This window comes from Monodon monoceros, unplaced genomic scaffold, assembly GCF_005190385.1.
Source record: "Monodon monoceros isolate NGI ecotype Baffin Bay Population unplaced genomic scaffold, NGI_Narwhal_1 Super_Scaffold_21, whole genome shotgun sequence".
Lineage (NCBI taxonomy): Eukaryota > Metazoa > Chordata > Mammalia > Artiodactyla > Monodontidae > Monodon > Monodon monoceros.
Genome location: NW_021703778.1, coordinates 164151208 through 164173777, shown reverse-complemented (window position 1 = coordinate 164173777; position 22570 = coordinate 164151208). Strand labels below are relative to the sequence as shown.

Genomic DNA, 22570 nt, shown 5'->3' with positions numbered 1-22570 from the left:
ATTTGAATCACCTCTTTACTGCACTGTCCTCATTAGGGAGGGCGTCCACACTCCTTCTCTCCAGGTGTGTATCTCTGCCTTGCTCCTGTCTTAAATAAACTGTTTCTCTGTGTGCTTTCCCACATGTTATGCTGTGTCTCTGATAATAAACTTTGTACCTGTTTTCGCCTCCTTGAGAAATTCATTTTTCAAATGGGGCAAGAGCCCCCTGCTTCTAGCCTCTAGTCCCTGGGGGTCTAGTGGCTAGGATTCCTGGTTTTTCACCCAGGCTGCCCAGGTTCAGTTCCTGGGCAGGGAACTGAGATCCTGCTTCAGGCCACCACTCGCTGCCGTCTCTCCGAGACCAGCAGGGGCAGCTGGGGATTATGGGAAGCCTACCTCTCCATCTTGGCTTTTCCAGAAATGCCACCATCTCCAAGCGGGATGTTAATCAGTAACAGTCCCCCGGGGGTCACACTTTGGAAGAGCAAATATTTGCTGCACGCTTTCGGCTGCAAGCCCTAAGCTTCTGTCTTTGCCCTGAATGAAGGACCTTCCCAGGCACCTGGCGGCACCTCACTGGTAAGAGGCAGCGGATTAAAGGGAGGCCTTCACAGTGTCTGCCTAGTGAGGGATGGGGAGAGAAGACCTTCTTGTCCTCTCTGAGTGGGTTTCAAGGGAAGGGGGTGGGAACCTAGGCAGTGCCGAGCCCTCATTCCCGGACTGGATAGGGTGCGGGTGGGAGGTAAGAGGCGTGTTGTAGACATAGGGGGCTTCCTCAGCAGGAGGCCAGAGGAAGAGGCTTTTTTTTTTTTTTTTTAACATAAGGGATTCTTTTTTTTTAATTTTTAAAAAATATTTATTTGGTTGCACTGGATCTTAGTTGTGGCAGGCAAGCTCCTTAGTTATGGCATGAACTCTTAGTTGTGGCATGCATGTGGGATCTAGTTCCCTGACCAGGGATGGAACCCAGGCCCCTGCATCGGGAGCATGGAGTCTTAACCACTGCGCCACCAAGGAAGTCCCCAGGAAGAGGCTTTTAAGGCTTGAGATTTCACGCCCGCCACACTCACTGTGTAAGTCCCACACAACTCCCTGGCTTTCTTCCCAGGGACCTGTCTGCCCAGGCAAGAGACTTTCCCCTGCTTCCAGATCTGGGGGTAGAGCTGCTGTTCCAGGTCTATTCAGGGCTGAGAAGTGGTGGGTAAGGGGTTGATTTCTTACTGCTCGGGTTCAATTTAGGGTGCTGCATCCTTGTGTCATCCTTAAACAAAATTAATGGCAGTTACGATTAAGCGAAGACGAATTGATTCAGGAATAGCAGAGGAATTGCAATTCGGGACCAACAAACTATGGCAAACCATAGGCAAGTCCCAAAGAGACAAAGGCGAGGTTGGCTTTTATTAGGTTCAGGGAGGAAGCTGGGGAGTGTTGTTTTGAACCAAAGCTCATTGGAGGAGAATGGGAGTTCAGAGTCATGGTGGCTTCTCGTTGGCAGCAAGCGTGGGCAGTTTGCCGTTACTAAGGTGTGCGGAAAGCTTCCTTCTTCCTGTTGATCATGAATATTGAGATGAGCGGGAATGCATGAGCGCCCACCCTGCACGGCTTCCTGACTCCATTCTGAATCAGGTGTCCTCCATTCTTTTTCACTCATGGCATCCTCGGCCTCCCCCTGGTGTTTGAGGGGATGCCCCCTGCACACAGATTCTGTACTGTTCTGTAGATGAACAAAGACCCTAGGGGATGCATGGGACTGCCGGGTAAGCAGCGTGCAGGGCCGCCCAGTGTATTCCCTGGCTGCCACTCCAGACTGAAGGTGGAGCTTTGAGGGAAGACTTAGCAGTCAGAAGGGGTGACATCTACTTGCTGCGCTGGGATCATTTCTTGATGGCTGTCAGAGACAGAAGTGATTCTGAATTTGGGAGTGTCCCGCTGTGGGGTTAATTTACAAAGGGGTGCTATATCCTGTGATATAATGAAGGCAAGAACCTGGGTGCGTTTGGTACATTCCAGGAGGTACTCACCCAGCATGTGCAGTGTCGGCGTGACCTACTGAATGCAGGCTTGCCGTCTAGAATCGGACAGAGTTTCCTAAACGCTGACAGCTAGAAAACAGCAGGAATATTTCACTGAGTAAGGTCACGCCACTGAAGCTGTGGAAGGAATGAGGCCCTGGATTCTGTGGCACCCTTTAGCAAAAGCAAAGAGCGACGCACTGAGTCCTGGGGCCAGGGGTCACTTTGTAGCAGGCACAGGCGAGGACACAGCCCCCTGCGGCAGGGAGAAGAGGCCTGGGAACCTCACCCTGTCGCCGCATTTTGCTACAGGTGGCCTGAGAATGAGGGTCTCTGCTGACGGGAGCTCCCGTGAGGTCTGCGGCCTCGCCTGCCCCGCGCGCATTGGGGCAGTGGGTCCAGTGGGCAGAAGAGGGTGAGGGTGCATCCTGGTGACCTTCCAGACAGCCTCTGGGACACAGGCTTGGGGGTGTCAGCTGAGCACCAGGAACCGTGTGTGGAGACAGGCAGGTGGCACAGCCCAGCGCACAGTTTATTCAGATGGAAACTGTACAGGTGCTCAGGAACCAGGCTCGGTGCCCAAGGATGTGAGGGAGGCCAGAGGGGGGGCAGTGGTGGCGAGTGCGGCGTTTGGAGACCCACTGCCTGTGCTGGAAGGCTGGCCCCACTAGAATAGGCAGCCTCGGGGCAGTGAGAGGAGGACACACTTCACAGGTCACAGTGAGGATGAGATGAGACCGTCCAAGTGGAGCTTTAGCCCAGGCTCGCATGGTGTGAGTCAGCTTGTTATCTGTTTCTGTGCTGGGGAGCTCCAGGGAGAGTGAAGGCGGGAGCTCCTAAGAGGAGTTCTGTAACTGGGCCCCAGGGCTGGGTGGAGTGCCCTAGGGGAGCCGCAGGGGGGATCCCACCACCGAATCAGGCAAACTCAGCATTTCCCCCTGCCCTGCCCCGATGGCCACCCAGACCCTCCAAGTCCCCAGGCAAACATGTCCCCAGGTCCAGGTCGCCGCAGCTCAGCTTGGACGGGCTGCCGTATCGTCTAGCGATCAAGGGCAGTGAACGAAGCAGACCAGTAAAAGCCTGGGAAGACCTCCTGACTCCGGCCGCTGCTCTGACTGCACCCAGTGAGGCCGGGCACCCAGACCGCCTCCTCTTCCATCCCCCTCTTCTTGGCTGCCTGCCACCCCGCTGGAGGAAGTGGGATGACTGGGGAAAGCTGGGGGAGACTAGGAGCTGCCCGAGGGCGCGGCCCTGGATGGAAACCCGAGGCGGTTTCACCCTGTGAAATAATGTGCCCCCCACTCAGGTGACAAATGGGACCCCAACTTGCTCAGGGTGTCCCCGAGGCAGGGCTCGGGGAGCTAAGCCCCGTCCCCCAGGGAGGAAGCGGGTCCCTGGAGGAGCTGTACCGGGACACAGGGAGGAGGTGTGTATCAGCCGTTAAAATTAAGCTCTGCCCTCTTTTCTCCCGAGGAAGCCTTGTTGCCAAAGGGAAGCCTCCCGGGCCTCCACGCTGCCCAGATGCAGGCGGTGCTGAGCCTCCTGCTGCCCTGCCTCCTGGCCCAGGTGTGGCTGGTACCCGGTTCCAGCCCTGGTCCCCGCTCACCAGAGGCCCAGGCAGGACTGGAGACTCTGCCGACCCCCAGGGCCCAGACTGAGAGCAGCGAGGGGGCGCAGGTCCTGCAGGAGGACGAGGGCCCCCCCTGGCTGACGGCAGACTGGCAGAAGCTCTCTGGGGAGACCTCCAACTTGGGGTTCAGCCTGCTTCGTAAGATCTCCATGAGGCACGACGGCAACGTGGTCTTCTCCCCGCTCGGCCTGGCCTGGGCCATGGCAGCCTTGACCCTGGGGGCCAGGGGACAGAGCAGAGCCCAGCTGGAGACGGGGCTCCGCCTGCAGGCCCTGAATCAGACCCTGCCCGCAGTAAACCAGACCTGGCCCCCGCGCCTGCCTGCCCTCTTCAAGCAGCTCCGAGAAAGCCTCTCCCACAACCCAGAGCTGGGCCTGACCCAGGGGAGTTTTGCCTTCATCCACGAGGACTTTGATGTCAAAGAGACCTTCCTCAATTTCTCCAAGAGGTATTTCGATATGGAGTGTGTGACTATAAATTTTCGCAACGCATCCCAGGCCAAAGGGCTCATGAATCATCACATTAGCAAAGAGACTCAGGGGAAAATTCCCAAACTCTTTGATGAGATTAATCCTGACACCAAATTAATTCTTGTGGATTACATCTTGCTCAAAGGTACTTTGATAATGTTCTGCTCTCCCAGAGCCATGGCTCTCTTCGCCTGTCTCTTCCTTTCCTGCTGGGCCTGTGTATGGTCGACGCCAAATGATCTCCTAGGAACATGTTGTTCTCAGGTTTTACAAACAGAGTGAAACACATGTAGGACATACCAGGCACAGTGCCAGACAATGATTTCACTTGATGCCCCTGCCCTGGGGGCCCAGGTGTTTGCAGGGCTTAAGTTTTCTAAGCACGTCTACACAGCTCTCCTCTGACATTCTGACATGCGGAACCCTCTGGGTCATTTTTTTTTAAAAAAGGCATATCATCTGAGAGATTTAGGGTTGCATCTTTGCTCTTTCACGCTCTACTTTTGTGACCTGGGGCAAGTGACAAAGTCCCATGTCCTCGTATTCTCAATATAGAAAATGCACACTCCCACCTACCATAGAGATGAACTGAGGCTCAGAGAGATCACATGGTAAACGGCAGAGGCCAAACTCAGACGAGGGCCTCCTGACACGCTCATCCCGGGTCCTTTCCATCCTGCCTCTCTCGTGGAGGACTGGACTGGTGTGGCCACAGTTGTAGCAGGAAGGTGACACTAGGGGACTTGCAAAGTCCGGGAGGAGGACATGCTTCCAGTCAGCCAGGCCAGACAGACTATCAGTGTGTAGAGTCATGGGCCCACACTCTGGCAGCCTCCTCTGGGTCGCGTGGCTCTTTGTCAGCCAGGGCCCCCTGCCCTCAGAGCCTCACCGAGCACAGGATGTGCGGGAATGTCATCACTTTTGCCACGGTGGCCTGTTTGCACATGGTGTGCACTAGACAAAGTGGCGGTCAGAGGGCCCCTCCTGCAGACAGGGCTGGGGACAGGCCTTAAGTCTTCTCTAGGCTGGAGCTAACCAACCACAAGGGAGCGAGTGTAGAAGAAGGTGGGTCCTTTGGGCTCCAGCTGGAATGAGTGACTTTTGTTCACTCGAACAAAAGTTCACTCAAAACACCCAGTGTTTTGTCCAGAACAATGAGGGAATGGGGGGGGGCGGTCATTAGGAGATATCTCCGTGCTTTTGTGTGTGATTCCAACAGGGCCTCTGGATGGATCCAGGTTTTGCCAGCTGGGAGAGAAGCCTGCGAAAGGCTGATCTTTGGGGAATTTATTTTGGCCGCCTGAGCTGCGGTCAAAACAAACCTGATAAGGATGCCTTTCCTAGTTGGGCAGAAAGGGGGATAGAACACTGGCCCTTTATTACTTTAGCAAGAACGATGCTTTCGAGGAGGGCGGTTTCTGCAACGAGTTTCTTTCTTATCTGTTCAGGGAAATGGCTGACCCCTTTTGACCCTGTCCTCACCGAGACAGACACTTTCTACCTGGACAAGTACAAGGCAGTCAAGGTGCCCATGATGTACAGGGCAGGCAAGTTTGCCTCCACTTTTGACAAGAATTTCCGTTGCCACGTCCTCAAACTGCCCTACCGAGGAAATGCCACCATGCTGGTGGTCCTCATGGGAAGGATAGGTGACCACCTGGCCCTCGAGGACTACTTGACCACAGATTTGGTGGACACGTGGCTCAGGAACATGAAAACCAGGTACAGCTCCCTCGTCGCCCTACTCCAGCTCAGCTGGCCCCTCCCTACGGGCACCCACAATTTCGTTCCGTGCCCGTCCCAGCCCAGCCCGCTGCGGGCTCCCCGATGGCAGGGGCCGCGTTTGTCCTGTTTCCCCCTCTATCAGCATCTATCCCAGCGCCTGGCTCGTTCATTCACTCGGCCAGCCCTTATCAAGTTTCTCCCACGTGCCAGGCACTGGGACGCATGCACGATGCTAGCCCTCGCAGAGCTCACGTTCTAGTGATGAGGGCACCAGCAGGGTGCAGGTGGGGGTCAGGGAAGGCCTGGCCAAGAAGGTAGCAGTAAGCGAACACTTAAGAGGAAGGAGGATTCTGAAGGTACGCTGGGGGAGAGAAGAGGTACAGGCAGAAGTGGGAAAGTGCTGGGACGGGACTGTGCTTACTGGATTCCAGGAAGAGCGAGGCAGCCGGTGAGGCTCCAGCAGCAGATAAGGTCGCAGAGGAGCCAGCAGGTGTCACCCGGGACCATACGTTACTGGCCCCGGAAAAGACTTGGGCTTTTGCCAAGGGAGACGAGAAGCCACTGGAGCCAAGCAGAGGAGCAGTATGGCCTGTGCTGAGAAGAGACACTAGGGGTATGTGGGAGGGGCAAGGGGACCAGCCAGGAGGTCAGCGTAGCCACCTAGGTCAGGATGCTCGGCAGGTGACGGCAGTGGAAGCAACGAGGAGCAGTGGGGTCCTGGGTCTGTGACGAGGCCGGAGGCGACAGGATTGGCTAACGGACTGGATGTGGGTGACAGAGAGGGAAAGAAAGTCAAAGGTGAAGGCGAAGTTTTTGGCCGTAGCAACGGGAAGGAAGGATTTGCCATTTACTGAAAGGGGAGACCGTAGGAGGAACACGCCGAGAGGTAAGTTCAAAAGTTCAGTCGGAAACATCTGGATCAGAAATACCTATTAGACATCCAGGCGGAGATGTCAGGAAGGCAGCTAGCTCTGGGGTGCAGGGTGAGGTCCAGGCTGGGGAGTCAGCAGCACGTAAATGGAACCATGAGACTGACTGAGACGACCGGGGGCGGGGGCCGCGTGCAGAGAGCAGGGTTGGAAGCACAGAGCAGGGTCGCAAATGCTTGTGGAATAAATTAATCCACCTACTGGGGTGGGGGGAAGGCAGCGCCAGTAAGGAGTCCACGGCGATGCCTCCAGAATCCTGTCACTCCAGCATTTGGCACAGAGAGGAGTCCAGCTAAAGATCTTCAGTGTTCATTTTATCTTCATTCTTCTTCTTTTCCTTCAAATCCTTAGAACCTAGCATAGGACTCAAACATAATAAGCCTTCAACAAATGTTTGTGGGGATACATTTATAAATCAGTCTCCAAGGCATGTCATGTCCTCAGTTATATTCCAGCCCGACAGCCTGGCCCAGCTCCGAGAGACAGAGAGACAGAGAGAGAGAGAGAGAGAGAGAGAGAGAGAGAGAAAGAGAGAGAGAGAGAGAGAGAGAGGTGGGGGTGATGAAGGGAGCAAAAGGAAACTACACGAGACATTGTTCTGGGTGCTTAACATATATTATTTCATTTACTTCTCTGAAGAACATTGTGAAATTGGTATTGGTATTTTGGCTGTACTTCACAGATTAAGACATTGGGACTTCTTTAAGACTAATTTAGTACCAATCAGTAGTTTTCATTCTTTTTATTTTTGAGCCACAGAACTCATCTCTCTAAACAAAAAACACCATTGTGCGAATGTGTGTTTTATATATTTTATATATATAAAATCCTGGGGCGCTCTGTAATCTGGGTATTGAAAACAGCCTGGAGTCTGCAGGGCTGATGGCAGCAACTGTTTGGTTGGTTTGGGGTTGTTTTCAAAACCCAGGGAAATGGATACAAAGTGTGGTGTTCTTTGCTAAAGAGAATGCAAGTCATTGGCTGGGAAATGAAACTGGTTCCCTGAAGCTGAAGCTCTCTTCTCTGAGTCAGGCCATTCATTACAAAAGAACAGAATGAGCTCTAGTCAACGGAGGGAGACTTGTTAGTGGGAATAAGCTTGGGGGAAGGTTAAAAGAAAGTGTGACCTTTTTAGTGTTCAGAATCTATGGCTTTTGTCTACAGTTCACCATTATATGTACTTGTACCACAGAAAAATGGAAGTTTTCTTTCCAAAGTTCAAGTTAGACCAGAAGTATAAGATGCATGAGCTGCTTAAACAGATGGGAATCAGAAGAATCTTCTCACCCTGGGCTGACTTGAGTGATCTCTCAGTTACTGAAAGAAATCTTAAAGTATCCAAGGTAAGTCAGGATCTTCCACTGGGGCCCAAACCAACGAATATTTTTACATACCATTTAACGTTGATAAAAGGCCAGGTTGTAGTAGAAAATTAGATTAAAATTCCAAAAGAATTGAAACAGCACCCAAGTTGGATGTTTTAAGAATTTGGAGCTACTTTTTAAAACATCTGTTCAACTAATTTAATCTCTCTTATGCAGAGCTCTCTCTCTTCTCTCCCAGTGCTCAAGGAGAAATTTATCCCAAAATGGAACTGGTTCACAGATTCATTCAAAATTCCATGAAACTGCACCACTTTAAAGATGAAAGAAAGCCCCAGAGGTTATCTGGCTAACTTCCCGCCCCTTGTGGAAACCCTGTCTGAAATATCCCTACAAAACAGTAGGGATTATTATCATTATCGCCTCTTATAATAATTATACAGGTCCGTCACTCACATCACATGAGGTTCCTGGACAAAAGGGCCTCTCAGACACAACAGGTGGCCTAAATACAGGCCACCAGCGTTCAGGACGACTTCAGGGACCCAGGGGCTTACCCCATGGACCACTTCAGAGCAGTACCAGGTGCTGGGAAGCTGCTACGGAAGACTAACCACAACCCTGCCCCTACCTAGCCTGCCAGAAGGAAGGTCAAAATTCTCAGGGGTTCCAGACGGCTTGAAAACCTTCCAGGAGGAACACCAGCTCGGCTCAAAAATCAGTAGCACAAAGTACATGCTAAATAAGTATTTGTTCATTTGATGCATGTGTGCATGAACTGGCCAGCCACAGAGTCCCTGGGTCCCTGCCCAGAATGAATTTCACAATCGGTTCCTGGTGTCTCCGGGTATCTTGTGGGCTTCTAAGGCAGTCGCTGGGGCAACCTCAGACCATTCCTCTCTGCGCAGATGAGCCCTGTACCACTAAATCCCGAGAGCGTGGCCCCGTGGGTAGGACAATAACACAGAATGTCCAGGGGCTCAATTAATTCCCTCATCTCCACTGGCACACAAACGGCCTTCCATGTATTTCCTTTTCCAGGTTTTACAAAGAGCGATGATTGAGGTGGATGAAGAAGGAACAGAGGCGGTGGCGGGAACCCTGTCAGAAATCACTGCTTATTCCATGCCTCCCATCATCAAAGTGGACCGGCCGTTTCACTTCATCATCTATGAAGAAACCTCCAGAATCGTGCTATTTCTGGGCAGGGTGGTGAATCCGACTCTCCTGTGATTGATGACATGCGTGAGTCCTTAGAGCCACAGCAGACGCTGGATCTGAGGTGTCTGAACTTACACAGGACACTGGCACTGGGTGTGGCGCCCTTGTCCTCAGATGCTAGTTTGAGCCATCCTTAGATAAAACTGCGTATTAAATTCAAACTTATTTTAAGGAGATGTTTGTACAAGCTGTCTGGTATTTTAAGCCTGTTTCTAAGAGCCTTTGCTATTGACTAAAGACCATCTTGGTATCTGGACTTAAAACTATGGTAGATCAGAACTCTATTTCAAGACGAAGCCTTTGGGAAGAAGACAAGTACACATTCTCCATGGGTCATGAGCTTCGCTCTCTTTACTTCTCCCTAATGCAAATTAGTGTTTTATTTTTAACCTACTATAGAATCATTTCTTGGTGACTAAAATTAGAAGAAAATAGCCGTGGTCAGTCCTGCTGCAATGTGGCTCCACCCACTCCGTGGAGCCGTTAACTGAGCCACAGATCATCCAGTTCAATACCTTCGTTTTACAAAGCAAAGAAATGGGAAACCGGAGAGAGGGCCGCAGTATGGCTTTCGTGGGCCCCAGGTACTTTTGTCTTCACAGGCTCCTCCCTCTGTAAAAATAAATATATATATATATGTGTGTGTGTATAATAGAAATTATATTTTATGACTGCATTGGTATAAAGATGAATATATTCTGGGTTATATCTGTCTTTACACCGCTGCAGTCAAAGTATGGAACTTGCTTGTTGCAAGAAGCAAAACATCTTCATGGGCCCCTAAAAGTATCGTGGGCTTGAGGCACTGTGCCTACGGCATCTAATGGCTAAATCATACAGGGCATCTCAGAGGAAGGAAAACGTCACCCAGTGGAGCAATGGCAGAGTCAGAAGCCTGCCTCTCCTGACTCCAGTCCCCAAGCCCATTGCACTCTTCTTTCTGTCTACAACATCTGATGGGGTCCGTCCACTTCAACAGGCAGCATGTGCTCACCTCTCAGTTACCCACTGTGGCTAGACGGAATATAAGCATGGACTTTGTCCCAAGGTTCAAAGAAAAACAGCAAATACTTCCTCAGCCGGTCATTTTCTGTTATATAGACAAGAAAATATTTTAGGAGTAATTTCAGAGAATCGTGAATAGAGTTAACTAATCTTGGAATGTCAACCATGTTGACTAACGGCCTAGTTGGGTTTTTATCTGTTTGCTATCCAATTTAAATACACTTAAAATTAATGTATTGGTTAGTCATCTTATTACAATAAGTCAGAGTTATGTAAATAGTACTTAATGTGAATAGGTAGTAATAATAAGCAGTAGTCTAGAGACTAACTCTTCATCATTCTAAAACCTGGACATGAGTTCATCCCTGTATTCCCTTCCAAGGGCACTAGCTGACATTGGTAAGCCAGGCGACTCTAGAGCCTAGAAAGAAACAAAAATAGACGATTAACTTCAGTTGGCATCCTTAAGTGAGCTGTTAGTATTCAACTAATGAGGTTCATTTATGGAAACACAGTAGAAAGAGAAATAAAAGAGGGCTCAAATTACCCATTTTTAAGAGATGAAATCTAAAAACGAAAGCCTATGAGAACACAATACCCTCTGAAATAAATATGGCCAAACCCAGTTATAAAAAAGGTTCATTATTATCAAAGGATTCATAGAACATACATATCAAACTCTCCCCTCATCTCTGCACACAGTTGCACAAAACAACGCTGGCATAACAATGATAACTGACATTACTCTTTAAGGTAGAAAATGGCCCTATTCTCTATAAAAAATTAATATTTCCCCACATATGCTTGAAGAAGCTCCAAGGACACTAGGTTTCAGATTTTTTAAATATATATGCATGGTGAAAAAATGCAGACCAATGAAAAAGTACTTGATCTTACAAAAAAATTCAAGGTTTCAACTGAGGGGGAAAATTCTGAGCATGGTAACAGTGCTTCACTATATTTAAGTGTCAGGTTTTAAAAACTGTTCCTACACACACACACACACACACACACACACACACACACTCTCACTCACTCTCTCCCTCTCTCTCTCTCTCTCTCTCTCTCACTCTCTCACACACATGCTATATAACAACTGAGAACAGATTACTGACTTAATTGAATTCATTTCATCTTCGCTGTAAAACCACTAGGGCCAAGCTAGAGAGACCGTTCCATTTCAATTCAAATATTTCACGTATGTCCACTAACTGCAGGTAAAATGGGCTTACTCCTCCAGAATAAGGTGTCTGTATAAAGCTCAGGAAATCAAGTAACGGAAATGACTTTTAAATGTGTATGAGGTTTTGGAAGAAAACCTCTATATGCTCCTCTCTATTAAGTAAAATCCTTTTTGCCTTCTCCATTTCTGCCAGTAAAGTTGATTCTACAGGTCTATTTTTTTGCTTATAATGCTAACTAGTGAAATTTTGGAACACGTCCTTAAAACTGCAAGTTTCCATAATTAACAGATAGAGATGTCCCTATTTCTCTGCAGCTACAGATGGAGGGAGATCTTTCCTTGTCACACAACTGGTTTAAAGGAACTATCGGATAAGTTGTTAAACTAAGAACTTTTATAAGAGTATCGGTCTTGTTTCTAGTGTAAATCGAGATATATGTGGATACTCATAACTATCACCAATTTGTTTTTTACTGTTTTTACGTATCTGTCCTTGGAAGTATAGTTTTAACAAATATTTCAACGACTTTAGAAATTATCATGTTCTGTGGGAGAAAAAGGAAACCTCCAAACATAACGTTGACTGTCTTAATTGATAATTTAGTGCCTAAGACTGCAGCTGACTTCTGTAGAATTCTGAGCTCTATAAGCAGTAGTGACTTTTCTCTGTCCAATTGTTTTCCTCTTCTCCCACATGCATGGTGGAAAATAAAAAGTTCCTAACCCGGCTAAATTTATTTTTGAACAAATAAACTGAAATTCTCCATTCTTTTAAGTAACAGAGTCAACGTGGACTATGAATCAAAGTACTAGAAAAACTGACGCTGTTCTGAGGTCCATTACATACGCCCAATACTGTCTCCTAGATCATCATGTATTCAGTTCCACGTTAGTGATGTGAGCAGGAGACGTCACTAAAAGAGTTAAATGAAATCCACAAAGAATGCATGAATTAACCAGTACTGTCAAGCTTCTCATACCTACTCAATTTTTAATTACTGACAAAATGAATGGTTGAACAATTCCATTTACCTGACTGTGCTTAAATGAAAGATATGAAGAATCACTAAAAATAGCCAAAATAGGGCTTCCCTGGTGGCGCAGAGGTTGAGAGTCCGCCTGCCGATGCAGGGGACGCGGGTTCGTGCCCCGGTCCGGGAAGATCCCACATGCCGCGGAGCGGCTGGGCCCGTGAGCCATGGCCGCGGAGCCTGCAGCGTCTGGAGCCTGTGCTCTGCGACGGGAGAGGCCACGACAGTGAGAGGCCCGCGTACCGCAAAAAAAAAAAAAAGCCAAAAAAGAGGCCATATGTAAGGAAAGGGGGAAACAAACAGCATGAAAGCCTCACACTGAGTAGCTGTCCCCTGGGTAATGTATAGTTGATGTCCGTGCGCTTTTCTTGTTCATTACTTAAGAATGAACTGTCTTTAATTACAGAATAAAAACTGCAGGAAAGTATTAAAAACTTTTTTCACAAACACAGGTATCTCATTAACCTATGTTTTATTTTGAGTAAATTCATTATTTCACATTATAAAAAGTAACCACACGCATATGCATTCACAAATTAGATCATCTTTATCATACATCAGTATATTTTAAAAAAACAAATATTTTCTAATATCAATATAGTTATATGCTGATTGCATTTTGAAATAGAGAAGCTGACAATAGCTTCATACAGTATATCTCAAGAACTGACATTTTTAAAATTAAGAACTGAATATATTCCACAGGCAAACATTGATGGAAAGATTAGCATTAGTACAAATATATGCTGTTGACATAGCTTAAGCATGATAGCTTGGAGTAACAGCTGATTCAAACTAGAGTCATCATTTTTAATTCAGTAAGGACAAATACAATCTAAAATGTAAACAAAGTATTTATAAAATAAATTCTTCTAGGAAATAAAGGAAATCATCAATCTGTTATTTTTAAGGTAGCTGTAGCTAAAAGTTATCAGAAATCTTTGTAGAATTTTCATTGCCAAATTTTAATTTCGGAATGTCCAGGTACAACATCTTGTCATCACAATCGTAGGACTGATATAATTTCGGACAGCTGTTTGTACCGTTTCAGTGTGACTTTTCAACTGGGCTTGGAGATTTGTGAGAAAATGCAGTGTCATTCTTACTCCCAAGTCCCCCTCCAAGTGATTATCTAGGCGGGGCAATTTCAGTTGATTTGGACCTTTCAATTTGTAAATGCTAAACTCTAGAACAATTAAATAGATGGTTTCCTGCACAAATAAATGCAGACTTATCTCTTTTGTAGCAGTAGTTAAAGCACATACCTAAAGTTGTTTTTCATTACACTTCACTATAACATTGGAATTCTGTAACCACATTATTATTCAAGAAATATATATTATACCTCCTAGGGAATATAATTTCAAACATGGAACGTTTAACAACATCAGCTGCCATTATGTATCCTCTCTTTCCCATTCATTAAAAAAAAAAAAAAAAAAAAAGCCCGAGCCATTGCTTTAGCTTTAGTCCATCGATCACGTTATCTCCAGTTGTCTTTGTTCTGCCTCCTTCAAGCAGATGACTTAAGGATTGGATTTTCTGGATTTTCTTTGTCAAAAGGAGGAAAGAAATAGAGAAGAATGAAAGAGAGAAGAGAGAGAGAAGAAGGAGAAGGAAAGAAAAAAAAAGAAAACAAAACATGAAAATTTTTATCCATATAATGCTTACAAAGTAAAGAAATAGATATAATCTACTTTGAATAAACCTAATATATGAGAACGGTGAATTACATATTAAAGGTCACTTGGAATAACCTTTAACTACTAAATCCTATGTGCATCTAACATAGCATTCAATTCAATTCATACTTTTCCTACGTTTTTCACTTTCTATAACCATAACAGAAATTAACACAGCCTAAAAATATATCAATTGTCTGGCCTTGAAAGACATAAGATATGATGCATTCCGTACTTCCTTTAAGACACTGATATTCCTAAATACCAGATGTGTCATCTCCACGATACTGTAAAGCTGGAGAATGTATTGCATAGAATTTTTCTGAGTAGCAAAAACTGAGATGATTAATAGTTTCTGAAATCACTTCATAGGTTTATTTTAAGAAAAAAAGGATAGATTTTCATTTGGATATGGCATGGCACTGAATGGTGGATAATACTCCACAGAAACATGACCAATGTAGATATCAATCACCTATTTCAGTTATGTGGCGGTGTGCATACATGAGAAATTCAAATTAGAACCACATAACATGGAGAGAGAGTTGTGGACCTGCAGATTCAGTTACACATTAATAAAGCAGCTGTGATACCAATATTCCTCCTTCTTTAGAATATTCAGAAAAGAAGAAACAAAATTCTGTGACTTGTTAGCAGAGTGTTTGTTTCTAGATTCATTTTTTAAAACAATCAATTATAGATATAACTGATTATATGATTATTTATATAATTATGTATTACAAATACTGAGCAAGAGAAAATTCAGTCAATAAAAAGGAAAAACATGCTCAACAACGAAAAAACAGATAAAGGTAGTAATCTGAAATAAAGGACAGCTAGTATAAATATATTAGGCTTCAATGGTCTTTACTTATCAAAAATGCCTATTGCATTTAGAAAGATAAGTTGAAAAGAGAATGAATTGCATTCTGATGTTATTAAACGTGTTCTTCAATAGAAGAATTCCAGGGCAATCTTTTGACAGGAAGAGGGTCAAGGGTGATCGAGAGGAAGGATTTCAGGATGCCAGAACGGAAGGCGCCTCAGAGGATGAACTGTGAGCCTTGCCCTGTCATTTCGCGGGCACACCGAGGCCCAGAGTGCTCGCTGGAACTGCCACGGGAACCAGGGCATGAGGCTCCAGCTCCGTGCTCTCCATAGACCATTACCCTGTCCTGCCTCTATTTTGAGACTTTAAATGGAACTCCCACAGTATAATCATTAGAGCAATAATTATATGGCTAAGAGATTCTCTGTAAATAAAAATATCTTCTGTATTAATACTACTAACCTGTACTATCAATATTATTTTTTCTATTTACTATTACTTTTTTCTATTATGTAGTCCTACTCTTTCCTTGAGCTCTATTCAATAAATGTATTTCTAAGTTCTGAATGAATTTTGAATACATCTATATTTGTATACACCAATGACCAATTAAAATTTTTGAACAAATTATAATACAGTTCAGTTCCTAAATGGGACTCCAGTGTGGAGCTTCTGCAAAAAGATGCACATCAGAAAGTTAATAATAGAAAATATTCATGAATTAAGTGAAATATGTTTAAAAGAAAGTCTGAATCCTGTTTAAATTCTCTTCTAATCGGAAGATTCACGTGTCCCATATGAAAGAGGACACGTGTAACTATAGTTTGGGTATTTTGGATGAATCACTTCTACCTGGATACAACCTCTCGTTATGGAGATTTTTTTTTGGCACTACCCTCTTAAATGTTTAACCTAAAAGAAACAAAGGCTTCGACAATTCAAACAAGATCCAAATGGTGCATAAAAAGGAACCACAAGGGGAAAAGGAGAATAGAGGCCCTTTATGACCTTTATAACTTTAAGGAACAAATGTTGTCTGTAGAATCTCTAGCTTATTGGACCCACAACTCTGGATTATATGCTGCAGTAATCTCTCTTAAGTGGCATCAGTTACACCCATCCCCCTGAGCACTGGGTGGTTAAATGCTGTGTACTTAAGCTAGCTGTTTAAAGGAATGCAATTACACTCAGAGTCTTCTCAGAGCTAAATTTCCTGAATGCAAATATTTCGCAGAAAAATAAACAGATCTCAGATATTAGTGGGAACCATTTAAAGTTTCTTGTCAACTTCCTAAGGTTACAATGTCTTTGCCACATATAAATTATCTTATATAAAGTAGCTGACGTAACAGTGATAATAATAATCCCTTTTAATTGATGACACTGCCTCGTTACAGACATCTTCTATTCTTCGGAGAAGTATTTAAGTGGGAAGGAAAGTACACTGAGAAAAGAACAGAATAAAACACTTAGCGGTACATCACTGGATTACTTACAAGGTAGCCTTCCGTGGTTGTGTATCTTTACTTCCACCGCTCTTGGGATCACCTGAGTTACCTGTCCCTCGGGAGGTGCTGGGCAGGGGAGTATTAGAGGAAAAGGAACTGGGAGCACTGCCGGCATTACGAGTCCGGAATGAATCATCTGAAAGTAATACGTGTACAGTCAGCCAGATGGAATATACTTAGAGAGATGCGAACCTTAGAGAAGGTTAATGATAACTGACTTTGTTTCCCTTCTTTTAAAGTCAACTTTATTAAGGTATAATTTATATACAATAAATTGCACAAATTTAAGGTTCTGACATCTGTATACACCCATGAAGCCATCACCACAATCAAGAATGAACACACCCATCACTGGATGTTTGTTCCGCCTCCTTGTCATCCCTCCCTCCACCCCCCTCCCCCACTCCAGGCAACCACGGACCTGCCTCCTGTCACTACAGATTAGTTTGCATTTTATAGAATATTGTATAAATGGAATCATACAGTATGTATGCTTTTTTGTCTGCCTTCTTTCATGCAGCATAATTATGCTGCGATTCATCCACATCAATACTTCATCCTTTTTATTGCTGACTGGTATTCCCATTGCACAGACATGGCAAAATTTGTCTATCCATTCTCCTATCGATAGACATTATGATTTTTTTTCCAAAAAATTTGTAATCTATTACAAATAGAGCTGCTATGGACAATTGTGTGCATGTCTGTGTATGGACATATGTTTTAACTTCTCTTCAGTAAAAGTCTTGGAATGGAACTGCTGAGTCACATAGTAAGTGTATATTTAACTTCATAAGGAACTGCCAACCTGCTGTCCAAAGTGATTAGACCATTTTGCATTTCCAACAGCAACATGTGAGAGTCCTGGAAAGTTTCTCCACCTCCTCACACATACTTGATATCGTGAGTCTTTTTAGTCATTCTAGTGGGTGTGAAGCGGTATCTCCTTGTGTGTTTGTGTGTGTGGGGGGGTTACTCATTGCTTTAATTTGCATTTCTTAATGGTTACTGATCGCAAGCATCTTTTTACTTACTTATTTGTATATCTTCTTTCATGAAGTGCGAGTTCAAATTTTTTCCCATTTTAAAATCAGTTGCCTGATTTGTTTTAAAGATCTTTGTATATTCTTAAAACTAAAAATAGAACTACCATATGATCCTGCAATCCCACTCCTGGGCATATATCCAGAGAAAACCGTAATTCGAAAAGATACAGGCACCCCAATGTTCACTGCAGCACTATTTACAAGAGCCAAGACATGGAAGCAACCTAAATGTCCATCAACAGAGGAACTGATAAAGAAGATGTGGTGGAATATAGAATATTACTCAGCCATAAAAAAGAATAAAATAATGCCATTTGCAGCAACACGGATGGACCTAGAGATGATCATAATAAGTGAAGTAAGTCAGAGAAAGATAAATATCATATGATATTGCTTGTATGTGGAATCTAAAAAAAAAAAAAGATACAAATGAACTTATTTCCAAAGTAGAAAGAGACTCGCAGACATAGAAAACTAACTTATGGTTACCAAAGGGGAAAGGCAGAAAAAGGGGGGGAGGGATAAATTAGGAGGTTGGGATTAACATATACACCCTGCTATATAAATAATAAAATAGATAACCAACGAGCAACTACTGTATAGCATAGGGAACTAGTCTCAGTATTTTGTAATAACCTATAAGGAAAGAGGACCTGAGGCAGAATGTATGTATAACTGAATTGCTGTGCTGTGCACCTGAAATTAACACAATATTGTAAAGCAACTATACTTCAACTTAAAAAAAAAGATCTTTGTATATTCCGGATACAAGTCCTTTGTCAGGTATATGTAATATGAATATTTTCTCCTAATCTGTGTCCTGCCTTTTATTTTTTTAATGCTCTATTTCAAAGTGCTAAAACTTTACATTTTTATGAAGTCCAATGTTAATTTTTTTCTTTATGGTTTGGAAAAACTTTTGTCAATTCCAAAATCACAAAGACTCCCTTCTATATTTTCTTCAGAAATGTCACTTTTAGCTTTTATGCTTAAGTTTAGAATACATTTTGAGTTAATTTTGTGTACAGTTGTGAGATAAGAATTGAGGTTCAGTTCTTTGGGTTTTTTATGGATATCCAATTGTTCTAGTATTATTTTAAAAAGTACAATCACATCACCTTTGTTGAAACTCAGCTGACTATGTATGTCAGGGCAGGGCACACAGTCTTGAGTACTGAAGCTGTAGTAGTAAATGATGAAATCAGGTAACTGATATTCTCTAACTTTAATTTTTTTCAAAATACTCAGCTCTATGAATTTGAACACACAGTAAATTTCAAAAAGACTGTCAAAATTTTTATCAGGATTGCACTGAATCTATGGCTCAATTTAAAATGAACTGACATCATAACAATATTACGTTTTCTAATCCATAAACATGGTACAGCTTTCCATTTATTTATGTCTTCTTTAATTTCTTTCAGCAACATTTTGGAAGTTCTGAGTGTGCATTTAGCACACATTTTATTAAATTTATCCCTAAGCATTTAAAATCTTTGAAGTTATTTTAAATGTTATCTTTAAATAGACAATTTTTTAAAGTATTAGATTTACAGAAAAATTGAGAAGAGAGTATGAAGAATTCCCACCTACCCCTTTCACCCAGTTCCCCTATTATTAACACCTTACATTTACATACTATACTTGGTACAATTAGTGAGCCAGTGGTGACACATCATTATTAACAAAAATCCACAGTGTGTTTGGATTCTGTCAGTCTCACCCAATGTCTGTTTGTCTCAGGGTCCCATCCAGGGCACCACAGTACCCTTACTTGTCAGGTCTCCTTAGGCTCTCCGTGGCTGGGACAGTTTCTTAGCCTTTCCTTGCTTTTGATGACCTTAACAGTTTTTAGGGGTACTGGTCAAATATTTTGTAGGCTGTGCCCCTACTGGAATTTGTCTGATGCTTTTCTCACAATTAGACTAGGGATCTGGGTTTGAGGGAGGATGAGAAGAGGTGAAGTAGCACCTCCATCACATCGTGTCAAGGAGGAACACTGTGACAAATTTTTTCTCGTTATATGTGTTTTATTTATACTTCATGACGGATCACTAGAAATGGGATTTTTTGAGGCATAGACTATTTTTTAAAACTAGGATTCTTGATGAACTTGACCAAACTGCTTCCAAAGGGTTCCACTAATTTTCATACCCACCAAAAATGGATACATTGCAATGTGTTTCCCTGAATCCTTACTAGAATTCCCTTTACATTTCCCCCAGTCTGTGGTGCCCACATAGCTTTGGAATGCTGCAATTGATGACTGATGGATTCACCTTAAGTAAAAAGCATCAATTAGATCTTCCGCTCTACACTTGACCTTACCTTTATTTTATTTAACACTACTCCCGCTACACCCTCTCCGGGCTCCAGCCAAACAGCCTGCTGTCGCTCCCTGAAGACACAACAGTCAGCTTTTGCTTCTGACAGGTCCTCTGCATGGGACAGTATTCCATACCCATCTCTGCCTGTCAAAATCCTAGCGTACCTTAAGGTTCACCTCAAATGATAATCATCCTAAAGCCCGTCTTAAGCCACAAAAGTAAATAAAATCTCTTCTCTCTGTGAACACTTAATACATTTGTTAAGAGACATTTTGCTCCCATTTTCTCTTTGTAGATCAGATATGTAATTGTATAGTGACTTTTTCCTCAGTCTGTAATTCATTAAGTAATAAATAATAAGTAATAAGCACATTTTTCTAATCAAGAAACCTAGGAGATATTTCATTCAACCTATTCCCTCTCCCCAAAATAATACCGAAATTTTAAGATAGAATACTTTTCAAATATTTTAATAAATAATTTACCCTTATGAGAGACATGCTTTTATTTAAGGCTTTGGATGTTAAGTTTTAGAATCTACATATCATACACAAGCCTACCTTGTTTTATTGCTCTTCACTTTACTGCAGGTAGAACAGAAAATGCATTTTTTATAAATTGAAGGTTTGTGGCAACACTGCGCCCAGCAAGTCTAACAGCACCATTTTTCCAACAGCATTTGCTCGCTTCTTGTCTTCGTGTCAGATTTTGATAATTCTTACAATATTTCCAACTGTTTCATTATTATTATATTTATGGTGGTCTGTGATCATGATCTTTGATGTTACTATTGCAATTGTCTTGTGGCACCATGAACCTCACTCACATAAGATGGAAAACTTGGGCTCCCCTGGTGGTGCAGTGGTTAAGAATCCGCTTGCCAATGCAGGGGACACAGGTTCGAGCCCTGGTCCAGGAAGATCCCACATGCCGCGAAGCAGCTAAGCCAGTGCACCACAGCTACTGAGCCTGTGCTCTAGAGCCTGTGAGTCACAACTACTGAAGCCTGCATGTCACAACTACTGAAGCCCATGTGCCACAACTACTGAAGCCCGCGTGCCTAGAGCCCGTGCTCCGCAACAAGAGAAGCCACCGCAGTAAGCCTGCGTGCTGCAATGAAGAGTAGCCCCCGCTCACCGCAACTAAAGAAAGCCCACACAGCAAGGAAGACCCAACACAGCCATAAATAAATAAATAAATAAATAAATAAAAATAAAGTTCCCTTAAAAAAAGAACACTTGTCAAAAAAAAAGATGGCAAACTTAATTTATGTTGTGTCTGTTCTGATTGCTCCATTTACTGGCCATTCCCCCATCTCTCGCCTCCTCAGGCCTCCCTGTTCCCTGAGACACAATAATATTGTGTCCAATAAAGGCCATACCTACTTGTTATGTGTTGTCTATGGCTGCTTTTACTCTGTCACACCAGAGTTGAGTAATTGTGACAGAAACCAATTGGCCAACAGAGCCCAAAATATTTATCATGTGGCCCTTTACCCCTGGTATAAACTTTCAAATACATAATATTGTAACTGTTTAGCAGCATATGATCCACAGTGAAGCCCTGCTGTTTTTAACTTCCTTAAAAATTATTGCAAAAACTTTTAGTCTATGCCTCATTACGTCCTCAGACCATGGTAAAACCTATCTTATTTTGTCCTTTTCCTCTTTTGCAAATATCGAACTCTGACTCTTGACACAGTGAAAACAAAATAGTATTGTTAACATCTTCTTAATTGCTAGGGAAAAGTTTAATTTCTTTGCTATTTGATAAAGATATAAATTTAGGGAAACTGTAACTAGAAATAAAGAAATGGGCCATTTAAGGAAAATCATATTTTATTAAATTTAACAATTTTTTGAAGAGCTCAGATTTCTACTTACCAGTTAGTGAAATCACAGAAGTCTTTGTTAACCCTGAGACAGAAGGTGTATATGCTGCTGTAGAACTTTTACTAGAAAAGAACATGATTTAGTTAAAATACAAGCATATGCTTCTTTCGATCCCAGTCATCTAGCACTAGGTCTTTCCTAATCTTTTTTTTAATGCTTTCCTCTACTTCTTATGAAACATGCTTGCTATTTTTATTTCTCATTTATTTTTTACACTCCATGCCTCACAATAATTACTTTGTCTTTAACTTAAAATCATCTCCTTAAACTTCTGCTACATCAAAATAACAGGTTTTCTATTGATGCTCAGCCCAAACAGGTAATGTGGATAAAATTTTCCTGGAAATAACTTATCTTTAGTTCTAATCTCTCTTGTCCATCTTGAGATCACCCTATTGGCTAGGAACTTTAGAAGGATCTACCAATAATGTCCAAAAACATAGCTGAAAATCTAGAATAAGCTTTTTATTCAATCTTTTATAAAAGGATAAAAATAATAAAAGAAAAACATTTTTCCCGTAACATGTTATATTTTTGATAAATAGTTTTGAAGACATTTATGTTCCCTTAAAATTACTTCACTTGCCACTTGATATACAGCTGTTATATACTATATGTGTACAATATACATAAAATTCATGGTCATTTAATTTATGCTGATTCTCCCCTAATCTTAACTGTTTATAATTTTGTGTTCTGGGCCAAAAGGGAGACTACACATGCATCTACCATCAGGAGAACTGTGTTGTCACCACTTTACCACAGAAACAGGCCAG

At 43.3% G+C, this 22570-nt stretch overlaps 2 protein-coding genes across 3 annotated transcripts in view; one reads left to right on the top strand and one right to left on the bottom strand.

Moving 5' to 3' along the window:
- Window positions 1-498: 498 nt before the first annotated feature.
- Window positions 499-9898, top strand: SERPINA10 (serpin family A member 10). 2 transcript variants are annotated; one of them, XM_029236402.1, is made up of 5 exons: window positions 499-561; window positions 3472-4239; window positions 5543-5816; window positions 7941-8091; window positions 9112-9898. In XM_029236402.1, the coding sequence occupies exons 2-5, from the start codon at window positions 3516-3518 to the stop codon at window positions 9301-9303; spliced, it is 1341 nt and encodes a 446-aa protein (XP_029092235.1). In that variant the 5' UTR covers window positions 499-561; window positions 3472-3515; the 3' UTR covers window positions 9304-9898. The 2 variants fall into 2 exon arrangements, with proteins under 2 accessions (XP_029092235.1, XP_029092234.1); XM_029236401.1 differs by having other exon boundaries at window positions 523-561; window positions 3468-4239; window positions 9112-9495.
- Window positions 9899-13432: 3534 nt separating this feature from the next.
- Window positions 13433-22570, bottom strand: part of PPP4R4 (protein phosphatase 4 regulatory subunit 4) — a 121005-nt gene continuing 111867 nt past the window's right edge. The window contains exons 23-25 of the mRNA XM_029239695.1: window positions 21786-21856; window positions 16518-16665; window positions 13433-14061 (exon numbers count right to left, since the gene is read on the bottom strand). Of these exons, the coding sequence (XP_029095528.1) occupies window positions 14037-14061; window positions 16518-16665; window positions 21786-21856 (244 nt within the window). The 3' untranslated portion in view covers window positions 13433-14036. The remainder of the gene's footprint in view (window positions 14062-16517; window positions 16666-21785; window positions 21857-22570) is intronic.